At 34.6% G+C, this 18,384-nt stretch overlaps 1 protein-coding gene across 9 annotated transcripts in view; it reads right to left on the reverse strand.

The window, feature by feature from the left end:
- LOC109045119 (tyrosine-protein phosphatase non-receptor type 13-like) overlaps window positions 1-17,986 on the reverse strand; it is a 70,363-nt gene extending 52,377 nt beyond the window's left edge. For 4 of the 9 annotated variants that reach the window (XM_042748273.1, XM_042748277.1, XM_042748274.1 and 1 more), the window contains exons 1-2: window positions 17,522-17,985; window positions 6,592-6,711 (exon numbers count right to left, since the gene is read on the reverse strand). In XM_042748273.1, coding sequence (XP_042604207.1) covers window positions 6,592-6,706 — 115 coding nt within the window. In that variant the 5' untranslated portion in view covers window positions 6,707-6,711; window positions 17,522-17,985. Of the gene's footprint in view, window positions 1-6,591; window positions 6,712-17,521 lie in introns of all 9 variants that reach the window. The other 5 variants (XM_042748279.1, XM_042748278.1, XM_042748275.1 and 2 more) reach the window with 2 other exon arrangements.
- Window positions 17,987-18,384: the final 398 nt, after the last annotated feature.

Below are 18,384 nucleotides of genomic sequence, written 5' to 3' on the forward strand. Positions count from 1 at the left end.
CCTCGACACGAGGACAGCACGATCTAACTGAACACATGTTTCAGGAACTATGGAGATTTGGTGGTTGAAATCAAATTCTTTTCATCCGGACAAAGATGTGTAATAAAGAGCTACATTATTCTGTGAATGAGCACAATTTCCTTGAAATACGAGGCCCCTGGGATCTCTCTCAAAAAGATGATTCTGTATGACAGTACATTTTTCTTTTTGATGTTTTTTTTCCCTTTTCTTTTGTGCTGCAGATGTAAAACAGTGGAGCCTTTGCCATTCAGAAAACGGTCCTGCGGTTATGGATGGAACAGCTGTACAGAAATAATTCATCTATTACGAATGAAGAATAAGTGGAAATGTGGAACTGCTTCTTAATAAATTTCTTTTTATTATTTCATGTCATGTAAAGCCAAAAACAAGAACAATAGCTCAAAAAATCCTGACAAAAAAAAAATTTCACAGACATATTAAGCAGCACAACTGTTTGCAACATTGATAATAATAATAAATGTTCCTTAAGCAGAAAATCAGCATATTAGAATGATTTCTGAAGGATCATGTGACACTGAAGACATGAGTAATGATGCTGAAAATTCAGGTTTTCACAGGAATAAATAACATTTTAAAACCTATTCAAATAGAAAACAGCTATTTTAAATTAAATTGCATTTGTAGCCTATCACAATATTACTGTTTTCACTGTATTTTTGATCAAATAAATGCTGTCTACATGAGCATAAGAAATCTTCAAACATTAAAAAAGAATAATTATAAACCTCAAACTTTCAAACAGTAATGAAAGTCTATGAGGGTGTTTTATTGTTGTTGTTGTTTTTTTTTGGCAGTAGTATCATTCAAGATTTTTATTCGTCACATACATGATTATATAGAGCATATATACCCAGCAGTGAAATGTGAGTAGCAGCAGTGAAATGTGAGTAAGAGGAGCGACCTGGACAGCTTCCGAACACGGCGGCGCATTCTTGGATCAGCTTCAGAAGGCGGGATGAGTTAAGCCTCTAATAGTGTATTTAGGGTTAGGGGTTTGTGCAAATAAACAAATTAACAAAACAGATTGGCAGAAACATTAATAAAAAGTCAGAAAGTGTTTGAACTAAAACTAATGAAAAATGAAATTCAAGCAGCGATGCTATAAAGCACTGGAATTCCTAAAGTAAACACACGTTTCCTGTGGAAACTGTCTGACCAAGGTTGGACCTCTTTGTGAAAATCTAGCAGTGCACACTCGTGTTTTGCTTCCAGCACAGTAGCTACTCCAGCATCTTTATTCAAACACTTTCCCTGTTAACCTATACAGGTATCAAACCAATCTTTGGGATTCACTGCAACAAATTCTTACTAAAAGCTGGAGATGTTGGCGTGCTAAAACTCAGTCAGTAGTTGATAATGGGACGGAAGCTGACACACAGTTGGAAATATCTCAGAAGGGGCTTATCTGATAAGGTTTTATCTGTCCTATCAGAGACTAGCCCGGTCATCTACTGCCATTCACCAGCCCAATGAGGTCACAGCCAAAAATAGCATTACAAACTCTACTAAGGAGGAGAAAACAACATGAAATTAGATATTTGAACAAATGCCAAGAATAATAAGCAAACTTCTTATTACATAAGATAAAGTGAAAATACAGCATTGAACATACTGACTTGGGTGTCTGTTTTAGGGCTGGGCGATATGTCAAAAATATCTTAGCGATAATAGCCTTAAAAAAAATATTGCGATATCTGATAATTAGGGATGCACAGAATGTTCGGCAACCAAAATTATTCGGCTGAAAATAGCAAAAAAAGCTCTTAATAAAATGTACCATACAATGACGTGATGCGATCAAATAGAAACCAGCGAAAAGTGAGTGGAAGTGTGGAAGCATTTAAACTGTCTGAGAAAGACACAAAAATCACAACAAGCACCAACAGCGTGAGACTGTTTAGTACTGTATCGCATGTACGACATATTCCTAAAGAGACTTATTTATAAATCTGCTATTGTCAACAAAAAGAAGCATTGAGGTCTTCCTTCAGGGTTCCACCAAAATAAAAGTTGCGAAAAAGCAAGAACTCTATCAACATTCAGAAATGTTAGTATTGTAATTTTACTGTTGTTCTGTAAAATATAATAAAAAGTAAGACAATAATAATGATAATAATCATTACAACAACTCTGTTAATACATTTATTAGGCTATATTCAGTATTCAAATTAGGATGTGTAATATTTTCTAATGTAAGAATCTAAGAAGAATCTAAGAAGTCTCTTCTCGGCAAGGCTGCTTTTAATTGTACAGTAAAAAATAATAAATGCCTGATTCAAGAAGGGGGTCTGATGGCCAAAAAAAACGAACTTATTAATTTTAAGCTAAATTGTGCTTTGTTGGTATAGTGTCTGCTAGAATGTAAAAAATGTTAAAAAAAAAAAAGTGTTAAATATTTTTACATTTGTTGTTTTGTAATTGATTTTTTTCTATGAAAAGCAAGACAAAACAGTAAAAAAAAATGTTTGGCTATTCAATTTATGCAATGGTGAATTTTTTTTTGGCAAAATACCAAAAAAAAAAACGTGTTCGGTATTCGGCCCAGTGATTCTTTTTGTTTGGTTTTGTCTTCGGAAAATAATTTTCATTCCGGTGCATCCCTACTGATAATATTGTTAACCTAAGCCTACACCCTTGTTTTCTTTCTCAACATTCTTAAGACATAACCGGTTGTATTTATGAGATGTTTTGATAATTCTGTTTATTTGTCCATTCGAATGTGTAAGAATGTGAGAAAGTGAGCTCAGTCCAGTGTTTGCATATATAAGAGGCAGCTTTTGTGCATGCGCTTTGTGTGTGTGTGGAGAAAACAGCGCGCGAGTGCAGAAGTGAGTTCTTTTTTTGTAATCCACTGTTTTTTATTTTAATAGAACACACAAAAAACTTTTGCATCATTTAGAACATGCTAAACAACCTTCAAAAATATGGCTACATAAAAAAATAAAAAATATATCATAAATGGATTTGATGTGAATCACCTGGGGCATTACATATATATATAAAATAATATTAAATCAACCATTTTTGATGATCTTTATATTTATGAAATTGAAAATGTGGCTAGAAAAAAATTAATACTTTACTATATTAAAAAAAAAAAACTATTTTATATAATATTATATTTTTCTATGTGCGATAAAATAGTTATATAGTATTTTTGGCTCCATCCAAAAATGTGGGACATTTTCTACATTTAACAACATGCATTAAGAGGAAGAAAAAAGAAAAAAGAAATGCACGTTAAGATATATTATACATAATATTATGAAAATATTATAAATATTTAAAAAATATTTCCACTCAGAAGTTTGCTAGTAAATTACTTTTTAATTTCATAATTACAAAAAAGAAAATAAGTACCATTTAAACAAATGTGAAAACTGAAACAGCGGTAATCCAGTACTCTGTTTTAATGAACTGCTTTACTGCATATATATTTTATTTAAGAAGTTGGAAATCTCATCTCTTTACTAATAAATCAAGCATCACCCTTCTGCACACTGGACTTGAATAGCAAAAGGTTTTTTAATTTTTTTATTTTTTATTATAATTTATTTTTTATTAAAAAACACAAGCATCACCTTCAAAATTAAAATAGCATGCAATAAAAAAAGCAAACTCAGGACTTCACACAACCAAGTGCCCTGGGTTTCCAAATAAATTAAGTAATTTTGCTGACTTGGTCAAGTCAAGTCCCATGACTCTCGACCAGGGCCCAGAATTTCTGCAAACTTTGTCAAGAGGGCCCTTTGCCAGCAAGTTTTCACCCAGAGCAACTCAAGGCCAGATAACAAGCTACTGTGAGACGAGGAGAGTCCTCGTTCCCCCTGCAAGCACATGCCGAAGCAGCTACATCATCTTTATCATCATCGTCCTCCTCGACCCTGAAGACAAGGGGCCTAATTACGCTTCAAACCCTACTGGCTATTGGCCAGGTCTGCAGAATAAAGAGGGGCAACGACTGTCTGCGATGCTGACAGAACGAGAATTGTCCCCTGACTGTGAGAAAGACTTGTCAAGAGTCTCAAGATCTGTGTGAGAACGGCAGCAGATATCGGTCAAAAGGAGCTGGCATCATCTCAAACTGCCCACCAAACCGTTCTTTAGGAAACCGGGCTGTGGGACAATAAAGAGGCTTTTGTTCACAGCGGTGACACACAACACTAGCCCACACAGTCATTCAGAGAGACAGCAGACGGACGTAAGGCTGAGTGAGCCTTCTCATAAATTTCACCGAAGTGTTACCCGAAGACAAAAAGCTTTTTTTTTTCTTTGAGTCAGACTGATATCAGGTGCTATTTTTGGTCCACTGACAGCTTTTGAGGAGGCCGGAGATTTATTCCAATCACTCTTAAACAGGTGTGAATTGGCAGAAGACAATGCTAAACTCGCACATACTGACTGAATAACCACCTTACAAAAGAATCCTGCTGAATGCACTGATAGCGTCACAGCTGAAGCTTGTGATGGCTTTGAATTGTTTGTAAGAAAGGCACAAACAAAAACAATATTCAAAAGACATTTTGTGAGGTAAATGCATGGGAAGTGTTACATAGCTGTGGTCTGAGGGAAAACAGCTTTTTATTTGTCACAGGGAATTCACATAAAGACAAATATAACTTCAGTTTCTTATTTTTCATTTTTTAAACAATCCCTGCCAGTTTAGCTTCCTTTTCAAAAACCACCATGATAACTAAGGCTCCAACCAAAATACCAAACTTATTCTGGTTATTGCAACAATAAAACTATGCTAACCTTATATTAGCCACAGTCACCCAAAACAAATGACAGATTTTTACAATTACAACAAGATTTGACTACAAAAATGGCTAGATTTTTACATTTTCTGGAAACAATGTGAATGAATCTTGTTTCGCTTGTCAGTTTTAAGGAATTTCTGTAAGGTTTTCCTAAAGTTTAACGCATTGCTATGCAGTTGCTAAAGTGTGTTGATTGTGTTCAGCAAATTACTACACGATTGTTAAGGTGTTCTTAGTGTTTAGCGCACTGCTATGCAGTTGCTAAAGCATTTCAACTGTTTTTTGAGAATTTTTAGTAGGGTTGTTATGTTTTTTTTTGTTTTTTTTTGAATTGTTATGGTGTTATTGTGTGTTTTTGTTTTTTTTAAATTGTTGTTTTGTGTTATTATTGTTTTTTAGCGTTTTGTTATGCTAAGGTGCTAAGTTGCTAAGGTCTCCTGAAGGATTTAGCACATTGCTACATGGTTGATAAGATGTTCCAGGTGGTTTAGCCCATTACTATGTGGTTGCTAAAGTGTTCTGTTTTAACGGATTGCTAGGCGATTCTTAAGGTCTTTACCGCATTTGTGGATACTAAGGTATTCTTAGTGTTAGCGCATTTCTATGCAGTTGCTAGTGTTCTTAGTGCACTTGCTTACCAAGTCACATAGCATATTTTACCTACAGTAGCATGTAATATATAATAGCCATTTTGGTGGAAATTATGGCCACCATGGTAAATTTTTTTATTCGTCACACGCAAACACAAGGTTAGCGTATGAAATTCCTCTATTGAAAGTCAACAGGCTAACTGTAAGTGCAAATGAAAGCGATATTGGATCCCTTCTGAAATGTCAAACTGAGACATTTTGTACATTTACCAAGCTTTCATGACAAGAAGAAATACAATTTGGAAAGAACTACAAAAATTCAAGCTGAAGAAAACCGAAATTGCTACAGGCTGACCTAACCAGAGAAACCAGGTGAACGAGGAAAAATTCAGACAGAAAGAGAGTGGAAAGTATTAGAGAGACAAAAAAGGAACCGATTCAAGCTGAAGAAAAGGGAAATAGATGCGAAGACAGCTTTGTTTAGTTTGTTCAGATAATTGAAAAAATGGAATGTAAATCTCCAAAATTCCACAAACTATTAAGAAAAATACTCTGCAAGACAACAAAAACAATCTGAATGGCACCGCACTAGTGGTTTGGAACACACAAGGTCAGATTTTTCAGCATATTCACAATAAATCGGCATTTGCTGCATGTTGCTTGGCAACAGAAACTACCAGGTTCTGGAAAGGCCATATATGATTGTTTCATTACAAACACACACACACACACAAAAACTTCAAACCTGCAGAATTCATGCTGCATGCTCCACAAAAGACTCCACTTACAATTACAACTCATTGATTTCAATGGTGAATATGCCCTTTTTGTGTTTTTATTATTATTAAATAAGTAGAAATAAATATTATAATTATTATTACAAATATTATTTTCAGCAATTTCAGCCTCATACTCCTTCAGTTTTACACCGCATTTATGTAACCTTATGGCTTACACTGTAACCAAAGAAAGCCAGATAGTCTGTTTCATTTGCAAAAACTCTGCATATTTGGAGCAGATCGCTGAATACTTTGGAAATGTTTTATCAACAAATGTTCTTCTGCACTCCAAAGATATCAGACTGCTATCCAAGGTCTCTGACTGCCTCGGCCATCCCAAGGCTTCATGTTCTGAGCCAGCGTGGCTGGGTACCGTTGAGAGACGTTATCACTGCACTGCGAGTCAGGGTGGCGGTTTACCTCTGCGGAGGAGTTCATGCAGACTCTCTGCGCTCTGGTTCAGGACGGCCCAGACCTCCTCCTCCTGCAGCGGCCCTCCTCTCACCTGCAGCGCCTCAGCCAGAGACACATGCATGCTGCCTGTGGGGTCACAAAACACAGCGATGTTGTTATTACAATCATCATCACTGTACATACATACATCAAGGACATTAACAAGTGTTCACTTGTTTCAATTCAATTAAATTATTTGTTCGGTTTGTAATGCGTCATATATATATGCCTCACTTTAACTTTGATTCGAACCAGGTTACTTTACAAGACATCATATAAAGCAGTAGCATCTCTTCACAAGATCTAAATTAAACCGCTTAATTTATTTGGATTAATTTCACTAACCCTTTATGTACTTTTTGGATCTTCTAAGTTTTGGTTACCTAGACTTTGGAGGGACAGAAAGCTCTAAGCTTTCATTAAAAATATATATATGCAGTTCAAAGATGAACAAGATCTTATGGGTTTGGAACAACATGATCTCTTTAAAGAAACAGCAGCACATTTACCTTCTGTAATATGCCATATTTCCTAGGGTAACATAATATTTGTTTATAAATAATGTAGGGTAAGGCTTGGTTTTATCCATCAAGATTTTAATGGTTTGTTTGAATGGAAGTAAGCTATAAATACTGGTATATGAATATATATTATATACATTTGGTGCTACAGAAATGATATACTTCACATATAAGAACAGAAATTGATGTACAAAAAGAATCAATAAAGTGTTGTGATTCAAGCTTGTGTGCATGTGCTCTTCCATCCTCTCTCCTGAAGCTTGCATAATGTCATGCTGTGTACAAGCTGTTTGTCACAGCGGATCTCTACAGAATACCACACAGCTTAGGTGAGGAGAAACCTGTCATTCACTTCATTTTAAATACAATTCTGAAAAGAAAAACACTCCTGAAATTGTCCAGCTGATTCAAACTGTCCAACATTCGCCATAACGTCATAACAAAACAAGCGAAGCCACTCGTGTCCCGTCAGGTCTAATTGTCAGGGTGGGGTCAGTTACACTCCTTGCAGTGAAATTGTTCGTTATTATGTCCAAACCTCTGCACTGCTGCCACAGCTGTAGTTACAAAGAGCAATGCAATCCCAGCATGCCGTGAGGCAAGAGAGATAGGGTAAGCTCAGGGTTTAAGGGATTACTTTTGAGCGGGCATTACGTGGGGCTACCTAAATATTTATTTGTCACATTTCAATTGAACTGTGGAGTCAGACTTTTTAGGGGACTGTCATCAGAGCACATTTGTGACTTCTGTCATAGTCTTATGTCAAATTTGGGGATCATAAATATATTTTTGTTATTTATTTATTTATTTATTTATTTATTTATTCATTCATTCATTCATTCATTCATTCATATAAAATAAGAACATACATTTTTATTTTCTTATAAAATTATAATATTTTATAAAATTTATTTATAATTATAAATGAATATAACTAAATTATAAAAATGTAACATACACATATATATATATATATATATATATATATCTATATATATATATATATATATATATATATATATATATATATATATATATATATACACACACACACACACACATATTATAAATTGGCATTACATTAATATAAATTTCTATATATGTATTTGTATAAATGTATATTTATTATGTATATATAAATACAAACGCATGCATGCATATATTTAATAAAAATATGTTATGTTTATATATTAAATATATATTTATATTATATAAAATATAAGAATATTAATATATAAATGTATAAACAAGTAAATATTATCAAAATATAAACTGCATGTGTGTGTATTTATATATACATAATAAATATACGCATTACACACATATAATATGTAAACAAAAACTTATTTTGGATGTGATTAATCGCGATTTGACAGCAATTATATATATATATATATATATATTATATATATATATATATATATATATATATAATTACACACACATACATGTTTTTGTTTTATTATAAAATTATAATTTCATAAGCATTTTATACAATTTATTAATAATTATATATGTATAATTATAATTACATTTATGTTATTCAGCTATAAATAAACTATATACACATACATACAATTAAATATATAGTTTATATTATAATAATTATATAAATTGTTGTTTCTATTTAATTATAAAATTATAATTTCACATAAATATTATATAGTATATATTATAAAGCACCCCCCCCCCCAAATACATAAACATAAAAATTTAAACGATCTTTAAAAAAAGCAATCATGTGACCACGAAAACCTTGATTAAGGGGGGCTGCTTTTAGAATTTACAAGCAAAGATTATTTTTAAAAGCACTAAAACTCATTTTTCAGTGATCAAAACCCATCAAGAATGCACTAAAATAAAGATGTGGCAATCAGCTTCCATCTAAGATACTCAAGGCCCCAGCAGCGAGAGCAGGTCAGTCCACATGAGAGAGAGAGCGCCACAGATAAGCGCATATTTATGCAGGAATGCTCACTGGGGATGAGAGACTCTGAAAGAGGGATATGAGGAGAGGAAAGTGAGCTCCAGACCCCTCCCGTACGCCTCATTAGCCCTTACTGTGGGGGCTGTCGTATGCAGATTGCTTTCCTCTGCTTTTGTTATTCCAGCGCAGGCAGCGAGTGGAATGTTTAGTCTCTCGGGGTGCTGTGGAGCACTGGTTCATTCCCACCGGTACGCTCAGCCACAGCGGAACAGGACAGGACACGTATAAGAATATGGGCTATATTCAGTCCAGCAGAGCAAAGTCTTGGTAATGTGTTAGATTAATAGGGGATGCTTGAACTAAAACTAAAGCAGTGCTTCAGATCTTGTTAAAAAGATTTCAGCAGATTGCACAAAATTTGAAATAGGAAACAACCTAAGTTGTACTGAGCACTTTGCACAGCATGCAAATTTTCAGTTTGCATTGAATACTCACATGACAAGGAATACTTGAATTTGATTTCCCAATTGTCAATTTTCCCAAGCTCAATTGACAACACAGCATGGGGCGTAATGTGGATTACCACAATAAAGAACTTCCACTTGTCCTTTATTTTCTTAAAAAAATAAAAGATAAATTTATAAAAATCTACAGTGAGGCACTCATAATGGAAGTGAAACATTAAAATACACACTGAAAATACAAAGTGTTTCAACAGTATAGTCAAGATGAAAACAATATTCATGTGAACCAATGTTATTTTAATATCACTGACACACTATTATAGTTTGATATAATATTCTAATATTTTTAATTAACATTTTTCCATTTTTGTTTTTATATTTTGTTTTTATTTTATTTTTATTTGTAGTCATTTCGTTGCATGTTTTTGTCAATGTTTTGTTTTTAATGTCTATAAAGTAGTATTAAGTTTTATTTCAGTTTTAGCCTAGATATTTTAGTACATCAACTTGAAATGAAAATGTGAAATGTAGTCTTAATGACAACCTGAAATATTTTATAGATTTTTTAATATACATTAAATATATTTCAGGTAAAGCTTTTGTTTATTTTACGATTTTAGCCTTTAGTTATAGTTAACTATAAAAATCCCAAAGAATAACACAATGCTATTGTTAAAAAATAAAAAATGCTCCACAAAATCGCTCTGAATCTTAACGCCTCAACTTAGCTTTGTTTTAAAATGATTTTCTTGTGCTAATCAACATTGTGTCACTAATGCTGTCAATTGAACTTAATTTATACTGAATGCAGAATATTCCTTTAATGTGCGACAAATTATCCAGAGGCAATATTAGCTGCAGTTTGACTCGGACCAAACAGTTAATACATTTTTTACACAAAATTAGAATGCAATATAATTGTACTTATTGTGTGTTAAACCTTGCACGCAACTTAGTCATGTGTGAACAATGTGTAACATACTGCATGCAGGATTCAGTATATACCACACAGTATGCAGTACGCTAACATTCCATTCCCAACACAGCATATGTTAGACCTTCCCAACAATCCTGGGAGCTCTCACATCCAAGTGTTTGTTTATTTCACTATGCAAATTTCAGAAATGTGTCTTTTCCCAGTCATTATGCATGATGGCATATATTTCTAAACATGTTAAAAAGCATCAAGCAGCACTGAAGCGCTTCAGTCTGCAGGGGAATTTGGGTTATGCGGTATGTAATCACCTAAAGAAGAAATCTTGCACGTCTGGGGAAAATGTTTCTAGAGAAGGAAGAAAAGCCTGTTTTTACAGTGACTGACACACAACCAAAAACACACAAACACAACCTCAACTTACTTCTGTAATACTAAGCTTCATTTAAAACATGTTTCTTTGATGTCCATTATTATCTTTAGTCAAGTTTATAATAATAATAAATATTGTTGCTACTGCACCTTTAAGATTTACTGTAAATAATCCCTTAAAATTAGCTAACCATAATTTGCATATGAAATTAATTAAATTCCACCAGTGTTATTTCAGTATAATTAAGATACTATTACAGTTTTCATTAAAATTTTGAACTAGATTTTTTAGTATTTAGAATTTTAGTTAATATTTTTGTAATTTAGTTGTGTTTTTGTCATTTTAATGTATGTAATTGTAAGTAATAAAATGAAATGTTTTAAATTTGTATTAATTGTTTTTAGTCATTTTTATTTTAATTTTAGTTTCAGTTGTTTTAGTACATAAAAAAACAAAAAACAAAATGAAAACGAGAAATGGCTGAAATTTTAACTTTGCTTTTGTATATTTTATTTCAGGTAATGTTTAAGTAATAAAAATGTACATTTTATGGTTTCAGTTAACTATAATAACCCTGCATCCCAACATATTGAATACGTATTCTGATTGCTACGTAAATGTTGCTGTTTATATACTAAGCTGCTCATTAGTCTCCATAAATGGTCTATAGATCTTTTAAAATATGAAGCAATGCAGCAGCAATGAGGTGAGACATGAAACATAAAGCTCTTAAACTAGACAGTACGGAAAGAAGAGCTGCAATGGATAGTAGATTTGGGCCAAGTTATTCCCAGAGTGCCGAGCGAGCTGAGGAAACACAAACAATGAGCATGGTCAGGGCTTTCCTGGTCAGAGTAACCAGGATTTTAAAGGGATTAATCTTTGAAACATTATATTTCACGCGGGTGAAATCCTTCACCCAGAGGACACTTTCCTGGTCTTGCACACCCACCTACAGATGATACAGGCACTCTGTTTTTCCCATAAATGCCTGAGATGGAAGTCATCATCTCAGTATTTTCCACTTTGTTGCAGAACTTGGCAGAACACAGATTCAAGAATAAAACTCTAGAAGCAGTCAAATAAAAACAGAAGCATGGGCTAACAGTTTCCAACAGAACAGCAAAGCCCAATAGAGAGGATGTTTAATTTTCTCATAACATTAATCTGTGGTTGGACCCGGTTAAAGCATCTGTAATTCTAAGAACAGCCCGATGCCAGTAAGCTGAGCCGAAAATCTTTCTTGGAGATGCTTTTGCCAGGAGAAAGCAAAAAACACCCAAACTCCCAGAATCCTTTGCTGGATCCTGTTACCTCTCTCTCTCTCTCTCTTACTCAATATCTGTTAAAATAAGGAAAACATTAGAGCCAGGAAAGCCTCACAAATTAATACACAGATTTTCCAAAAACAGATCACTGAGACCTAAACACTTGTATGACATAAAACAGGATGCAACAATGCTTCCTTCAATTAAATTCTTCACATTTCAGCTTTAAAACAGTAGCCTAGTTGTCAACAGGTGGTTCATGACCCAAAAATGGCATGCGGGTCTCAAATGATGTCAACAAACAAACAATAGAATGCACCTTACCAAATAATCACACATAAATCAAATCCCATTAATAATAGACTGAAATATCCTAATATTGTATTTAGTTAAACTGATACATCAGCATGAATTCATGCATCACTGATAAACCTTATAAATGTATAAATGATAAATATAAAAAGTTAATACGTTATATAAAATATTACATATAAACATTTATATAATTATCAAAATATTTATTTATTTATTTATATAATTAAATACTGTAATAACAATGAAATAATTTTATTTTTTAGATTATATATATATATATATATATATATATATATATATATATATATATATTATATATATATATATATATTATATATATATATATATATATATATATTAAACTCCATTCCATAAATATAAATTATTTATTTATATATAGTATTTAGTTTTTTTCTGTATTTTTGATCAAATACAGCATTGATGAGCACAAGAGACGTGTATATATATATATATATATATATATATATCTATATATATATATATATATATATATATACACACACACACATACACAAATACATATAAAATCTTCTAATGTATGGCCTATGCAGCTATTTTATTTTTTTATTTTATTCTAAACAATAAAACCTTTATGTATTGTGCCGCTACTTGATTTCAAAACTAGACTCTGGAATCATAGCAAAACCGAGAACCACTTCTTTAAAAAGTCAACTTCTATAATTGTACTGCACCATAATCTCTGCCAACATGCTACTCTGAAAGCAGATGAGAGCAGTAGACTTCTGCAGTAGCACAGGTGACTGGAAGGACCAGATTACTGCACCATGATGAATCAGTGCATATTTTCAGCAGCGAAAACAAAACACTTTTACAAGGTAGAACTCCCTTTTACCCTGGATGAGTCACTACTTGGCTGAAAGATGGACCCAGCCCCTGATCTTCTTCTCTCTCTTCCTATTCCACCACTTTGCTTGTCCAAGTTCATCATGATTGTTCATTGCTCAGTCTATCATTTCTACCCTCGTCCCTTTGCCCTTACTACTTCTCCCCATGTCTACTAATAACAAGGTTTCTATGGGGACCAGAATTACACCAAACAACTCCTCCTTTTCTCTCCTTCATGAGCATCACCAGTATTTTAAATGTGTAATTTATGAAGTAAAATAGTAAAAAAAATACTAAAAAAGAAATAACAGTGAAATATAATAATCTACTGCAATGTCGCGTTTTTATCATCTGAAACGTGTCAATTTACATAATTTGCATCAACTTACATAATGCAACCATGTGAAACATGCAAAGGTAGAGTATGTGCGAGCCTAAGTTTATTTGTGGAGTTCTTTTCCAGCATAAATTTGTTAAAGTTTGGTATTTGGTTTATAATAAATGTTGTTTACAATGAATGCCAAGATAACTGATGTTCCTGACATTCCTGATCTGTTCTGAATGCTGTTAAATCCAACTCTTAAACCACTAAAAGTTAAATCAGAGATGCTGTTAAACTAGGAAACTAATGACCATTTTCAGGAAACTCAATGACTAAAGCACTTTAAAATCATTGCGAAAATTTACTATCACTAGCAAAAACATTGCAAAAATATAGTATATGTTTTATACTTCCACCCTTCCCAACCCATTTCAATGCCAAAACCATTTCTAAATTCAGTGTTTGCTAGATCCTCCCTTTAATTGTGATTTACTGTCAGTTTTGCAATCCATTTCATAATGGTACAGTTTGTAGTCCGCATATGGCAGGCTCTGATCCCAGATCAGTGTGGGTGGGTGGTTTCCACAGCCTTTTTTCTTCTCCCAATGGTGTGATCAGTAATTAAGACTCTAAAGTACAGTTCTAGAGAAAACCAGAGGCCTCCGGAATAAAACTGCCCACTCGCGAGTCTTCTCTGGGTCAGATGCACTGATGTCCGCCATGTGTTGAGCCTAGGCCAAAGGTACTATACACTGTGCCCGGGACAACAGCCCAGTTTGACTTGAATATACTGGTAGAATGCACATCATACCAGCTTTCAGTAAGTTTCCATCCTGGAAAAACCCAAAATATGTGAAGCATCCAGAAAAAAAAAAGCTACAATCCCAAAACTGGTTGAACGTTTTTATTTTAAAGCTTACTTTGCACGCCTTGTTTACCGAAACACAAGAAAATAAAATTAACCCTTTTGCAACAACACAGGAACATACTGGCAACCACCCACATCACCTTTGCATCATGTTTAAACAAAAACAAAAGTCTAGTTATTTGTGTCAAATCAACATTAGAAAAAGAGTAAGATTTTATTATTTGTTTGAAAGAAGTCTCCTATGCTCACCAAGGCTGCATTTATTTGATTAAAAAATACAGTAAAAACAGTAATATTGTGAAATATTATTACAATTTAGAATAACCATTTTCTATTTGAATATATTTTAAAACAATTTATTCTTGTGATGCAAGCACAATTTTCAGCATCATTACTCCAGTCTTAAAAGTCACATGATCCTTCAGAAATCATTCTAATATTCTGAAACATTTGAAAACAGTAGTACTGCTTAATATTTGTGTGGAAACTGACTTTTTTCAAGATTCTTTGATGAATAGGACATTCAAAAGAACAGCATTTATTTGAAATTGAAATCTTTTGTAACAAAAATCTCAATTTTGATCAATTTAATGCATCCTTGTTGAATAGAAAGTAATTTCTTTCTTTCAAAAAAAAAAAACTGACCCCATACTTTTGAAGAGTACTAGTGTATCATTCTATAAAACATTTAAAGCTTTATTTCTGTGCTCAAAAATCCATTTATTCCAAGACATCATTAAAAATATGCATCAGCACTGACTCAGAACAGAAAACTAGGCTAAATCTGTCGGTAGAACATAAAGATGAAAATGCTTTTAAAAGCATTTTCTCAGAATAAGCACAACGCAGAGTGCAAGAGAGATTACAAATGCACTTTCCAAAGTGGTATTCACTGTTCAGAAAAACACCTCACATAGATGACTGAATTTAGCTGAACTAAAAACCTGAGCTGTGCGCGCCTGGCGTGTAAAAGCGCACTGAACTGTGGTTCAGCAGAGATGGAATTTCCTCAGTGGAGACAGGCCTGAACAAAATAACACGCTGAAGGAGCAGAATTAGCATCAAAGGTGTGAGGGTGGGGTTTGATCCAGGCAGCCATCAAAACTGAGACTTCCGTTCAACTCGTTTCGCAATCTAGCGAGAAAGATCTACTTAGATCACGAGTGGAAAAACCAGTGGACACAAAGCTGCTTAAAATAACTTGAAACTTATGTTATTGTTTTTGCGAAACCAGACGCCAACCAAGATTGAGATGCTTTCTCAAAGTCGCCTACAGAAGCTTCCCATTCAACCAAATGTTAGGAAACTGAATAAACATTTACACAAATGCATTACAAGCAAGCAAACCAGCACGCCCGCCCTTTCTTGCCCTCAAGTCACCTGTCAAATGCACCATCCAAATGGCTGTTACATCACATAATAAGCACCATAATCCATCTGACAGGCCCGTAGCTCACCAAAATACATAGCAGCTGGATTCAGACAGCCAAAGGTGACCTCATGCACTGGACACAGGTAAACCGCTTTCACTGTCGGCCTACTTTCACATCCATCCAATTTCGGTCTAACAAAGCGCTCAAAAACAGGCTAAAACTGAAAGACTGAACTGTCAAAGTTGGACTACTAAGTCTGAACCATCTCCTGTCCTGCACGAATGAACTTTGAGATGTTTCTGTAGGCGAGATTACCAAGCCAGATTCTCACAACCCAGATGTAAGCTGCGCCCGAACTGCATGAACTGCAATGGAGACCTGAAACAAAAGATCCATTGAGCTAGGCGCGGAGGATAAAACAAACCTTCGGACCACCGCACAAAAGAAAACAAGAACTCGTATTGGCCCCTATAACTATGGCTGGATGAATCAGACACCCTCACTGTCAGGAACGTTCCTCTGTGCAAGAAGCTGCTCTTTTACTGCTAATTCTGTGAACTGCAAACCACACAGTGCAATTTCATAAGAACTGCTCATGTTTACACTGGAAAGAGACAGCTCTTCCTGCCATTAGATCAGGAGTGGCATCGTGAGATATAAACAGACTAAAAATGACAAGTTTCAGCTCTCAAATGACAGCTTTGGGGAGCCGAAGTGGATCTGAGGATGACAGGTTTCTCAAACTGATGATGTGGTCACTAAAATATAAAAAGCAAGCACAATCTTTTGATGTGGTCACTAAAACATTATTATAGAAAGATAGCACAATCGTGGTAATGTAGCTTGGTAATGGTCTGTGATTATAATTTGTTACTGAAATGACATTACTTTCAGGTCATTTGTGATTACCGGATTTGATAAAAGTGATTTTACTGAGATTGGGATTTCTATGTCTGGTAATAATCCATTGAAATGCTGACAAGCAGCACAAAACTAGGCCTGGGCATCACAATATCAAAATATTAAAACTCTCTTTCATTACCATATGTGTTTACATGTACAAAAGTCATCAAATATATTTTTCTTCATTGCTAGTTTCAATCTTTTGTGTTAAGCTCACATTCTTTTTAACTTTTATAACTAAAAATTCCCCGTTAGAGGGTTCACTAGACCTGTAATGTGATGGTTTGGTGGTCAGGCTACAAAAAGGAGCCAAAACAGTGACATATCCTCAATAATTCTACCAAATAACACACTAAAGTCGTTCATTTCATTATTACTGACTAAAACTATTTGTTAAATGCACAAAACTATCGCTCAAGTGTACCAATGGCCTTCATCAGATACGAGTAACACCTGCGGTCCTTCCAAATTGCTCCACCATCCAACACTGTGCAACATTTGACACATAATGTACTTGCAGCCGATTATATTTTACATACATTACGCCTTCTTGAAATGTTCTGTAGTCTGTGATGATAAAACTCGAATAAAAGTCGCGTTTTTGCTCGAATATACACAAAAAGCTCTCCTAATCCAAAGCCTGGTGCCTCATGGCCAGCGCAGAGCTACTTGCGCGGTTTATAGACCAATATAAACGCTGGTAAACTTTGCAAGGAGCAGCATCAAACTCAAGAAAGCATTGAAGTTAAAACATAAACTTACCTCTCAAATAAGTGGCCTACAACTTCAAACTTCGCTCCAACTACCAGCCAGTGCGCAAACAGGACTCCAGCATCACATACACCAGCAAACCTGAAATGGAAAACCAGCTCGGGTAGAACTGGCAACAGGTTTTACTTCATAAGAACTACTTCGACCGTAAGGTCCATGATCTCCGGTTGATGAAAAAATGTAACCCGCGCTCCTTGGTTTCTCTTTAAAGAATAATGCGCGAAAACTTGCACCCTGCGCGTAAACTAAGATGATCTTAACGCGGCAGAAAACGGCCAGCGCGTCTTTGGTTCCTTTGGGAAGCCGAGTCACTCTTCCAGCCCGAGAGGTTTAGATCTCTCTCTCCGTCTGTGAGCCCTCCTGCTCGCTGGAGAGAGAGGGAGTAACCAGACACCCGCACTCCTGCCGCTCATTGGTTACTTTCCACCGGAGCAGGAACCGTCACACCAGCAACATGAGGCGTCTCTATAGAAACTCTCCTCAACTGGGAGGAAAATACCACGAAAAGTTGTTACAGTGAGGCGCAGTCCACGGTGGCCATGCATCCAGATACGTAACGCACCCAAAGCAAGACATATGAGGAAGAAATTTGCATGTTTGCGTGCAGATTTTCCCTACCCCTTTAAACTTTAAAATATAACGTAATCTCATTAAATGCCAGCGTATTAGTGCGGTAAAGTTAGTTTTAGGTTTGATATTCGCTGGATATTCGCCTAGGCTTGCTTTAGGGACCGTCTGCAAATATACCTCTCAGTACAAAACGAAGTCCAATAATTAATACAAATTATGTTTCCAACATCACAGTAAATGTCTTGTGGGCAAACTGACACAAAATATTTAGCCAATATGTCCCT

Source organism: Cyprinus carpio, chromosome B21 (assembly GCF_018340385.1).
Source record: "Cyprinus carpio isolate SPL01 chromosome B21, ASM1834038v1, whole genome shotgun sequence".
NCBI lineage: Eukaryota > Metazoa > Chordata > Actinopteri > Cypriniformes > Cyprinidae > Cyprinus > Cyprinus carpio.